A 1,927-nucleotide genomic window follows, 5' to 3' on the forward strand; every position below is an offset into this window, starting at 1 on the left:
CAGGAGGAGCGAGGGGGTCCGTGGGAGGCCCCAGTTCTGATCTCACTGAGCATCCCAGCAAAGCAGGAACGACTCTCTTCCAACAGTGGAGATACACCCATCAGCTGGAGGAGACTCGGGCCCAGGTGTTTTGTGGCACTTGGTAAATACTAGTTTTAGTGCAACAAGTAATTGAAATGTCTGGTGCAAATGAAGTTTCTGTACATAGTTCCTTTGCAGCATAACTGGCTTTATTCCTTCCACACACCAATACCAGTGTGCAAGTGAATGCACGTGTCCTGAATTTACCAGATCTGATGCTGCTGTTTGGGCAAAACTAAAAGCCAGGGCAGGAGAAATCAAATCTATGGGTTTGTCCCAGTGCCGCTGGGTTTTGTAAGCCACCCTCCCGCTCAGCTAGCCATGGCAGGAGGTGCTGGTCCTGCCTGCCTGGCTGCGAGGGGGACACCAGCAGCGAAATGTCGACACGAAACATCCCATCACCCCGAGGAGCCCCGCTCTCTCTGCCTCCTCCTCCTCCCACCTGCCCCCTGACTCCTCAGCGTCACGGTGGGGAGAGCTCAAGTGCAGCCCCAGGTGAGAAGCCACTAAGGTTTCAGAGCTGGAAATGTGGGGTGGCTTTGGCTGCAACCCTTACAGCGCAAGTCTTGCGCTCACAAGGCTGAGCCTCCAGCCCCGAGTGAGTTTTGGGTCTCTGATGATGATCCGCATCTCGAAAGAAAAGAGCTTTTTTCCTGATTTTGTGGTTCTACTTATCACTTTCTTCCTGCTCCCACTGGAAATCTTGGCCTGTCATTTGGTAAAACATGACATTGAAGGGTTTGTAAAACTTCCGCAGTCTGTGGATGACATCTGGGTCTATTTTGGGGTGAGTTCGACCCTTGGACTTGCCCAAGCACCGAGGAGCACTGCTGTCCTCTGGCTTCTTTAGACAGGGGAACCCCTTGGTTTTATTAAAATAAAAATGTTTCTCTGTCACAATCCTCTTGAGGCCTAAGAAGTCCTGGACCTTGGCCATTTCCCCAGCTGGGTCAGTGATGAGCCTCTCGCCACTGACAAAAAGGATTTGGGAGAGGGGGAAGTACTGGAGCCAGTTCTCCAAGTGCAGGGCATAGATCCCAATGCGGATCGCGCTCCAGGAGGCATCAATCAGCCCCAGGGTCCGGTTCTTGAAGGCCAGCACCTCAAAGGTGGGGATCTCCGGCTTCTTGGAGAGTGTCTGTGTGTAGTCCGAGATGGCCCGGGTGACTGGGTTCCTCACCACCACGATCAGTTTCGTATCCTTGGCCATGGAGTGAATGCGCCTGGGGGCCTCGTTGGTCACGAAGTAGCTGGGGGTCTTCTCCATGGTGATCTGGCCGTCCAGCGTCTTGGGCATCACGTTCCTGTGCAGAAGCAGAGGAGGGGTGGTTAACAAGGGGCCAGGCATGGGTGGACACCTCGGTGTCCCTCCTGCCCCATACATGTGTTGGCGGGACGTTCAGGAGGAGGGATGCTGCCACACCTGCGGGTCCCAGGGACCAAAGCACTCCTGGCTTTGTTTCTTCTCGGACCCTGGACACAGTGGGCACCTGAAGTGTTAAATCAGCCTTGGTAACACATTATACAGTCAATTCGCCATAGGCATATGTAGACAAAAGTTAATTGACAATAAACCTGTACAATACCTGTCTGTTCAGCAAGCCATCTGCTTCCATTTGCTCAATTAAGCCTATTCACTTCAGAGCCTTGTACCAGAGTGGTGCAGTTAGGATTACACAAGACCTTTTTGTTATGATGACATGCTTTTAAATGTCTCAGCTAATAAAACTTAATACAGAATAAGATCCCTTGCTTCTAGTACAATAATTAAATTTATTTACTATCTTGTGTGTGAGAAAGAATGACTTTTCTTTTATCTCTAATTCACATGCTCTGTCAATAATTA

General features: G+C 50.8%; 1 protein-coding gene across 1 annotated transcript; it reads right to left on the reverse strand.

The window, feature by feature from the left end:
* Positions 1 to 748: 748 nt before the first annotated feature.
* Positions 749 to 1,385, reverse strand: HS3ST4 (heparan sulfate (glucosamine) 3-O-sulfotransferase 4; the record flags this gene model as incomplete). The annotated part of the gene is made up of 1 exon (XM_009701195.1): positions 749 to 1,385. A coding segment is annotated over one exon (637 nt), but the record flags the coding sequence as incomplete, so codon positions are not given.
* Between the last annotated feature and the right edge of the window lie 542 nt (positions 1,386 to 1,927).

Source organism: Cariama cristata, unplaced genomic scaffold (assembly GCF_000690535.1).
Source record: "Cariama cristata isolate BGI_N322 unplaced genomic scaffold, ASM69053v1 scaffold13115, whole genome shotgun sequence".
In the NCBI taxonomy this organism is placed as follows: Eukaryota; Metazoa; Chordata; class Aves; order Cariamiformes; family Cariamidae; genus Cariama; species Cariama cristata.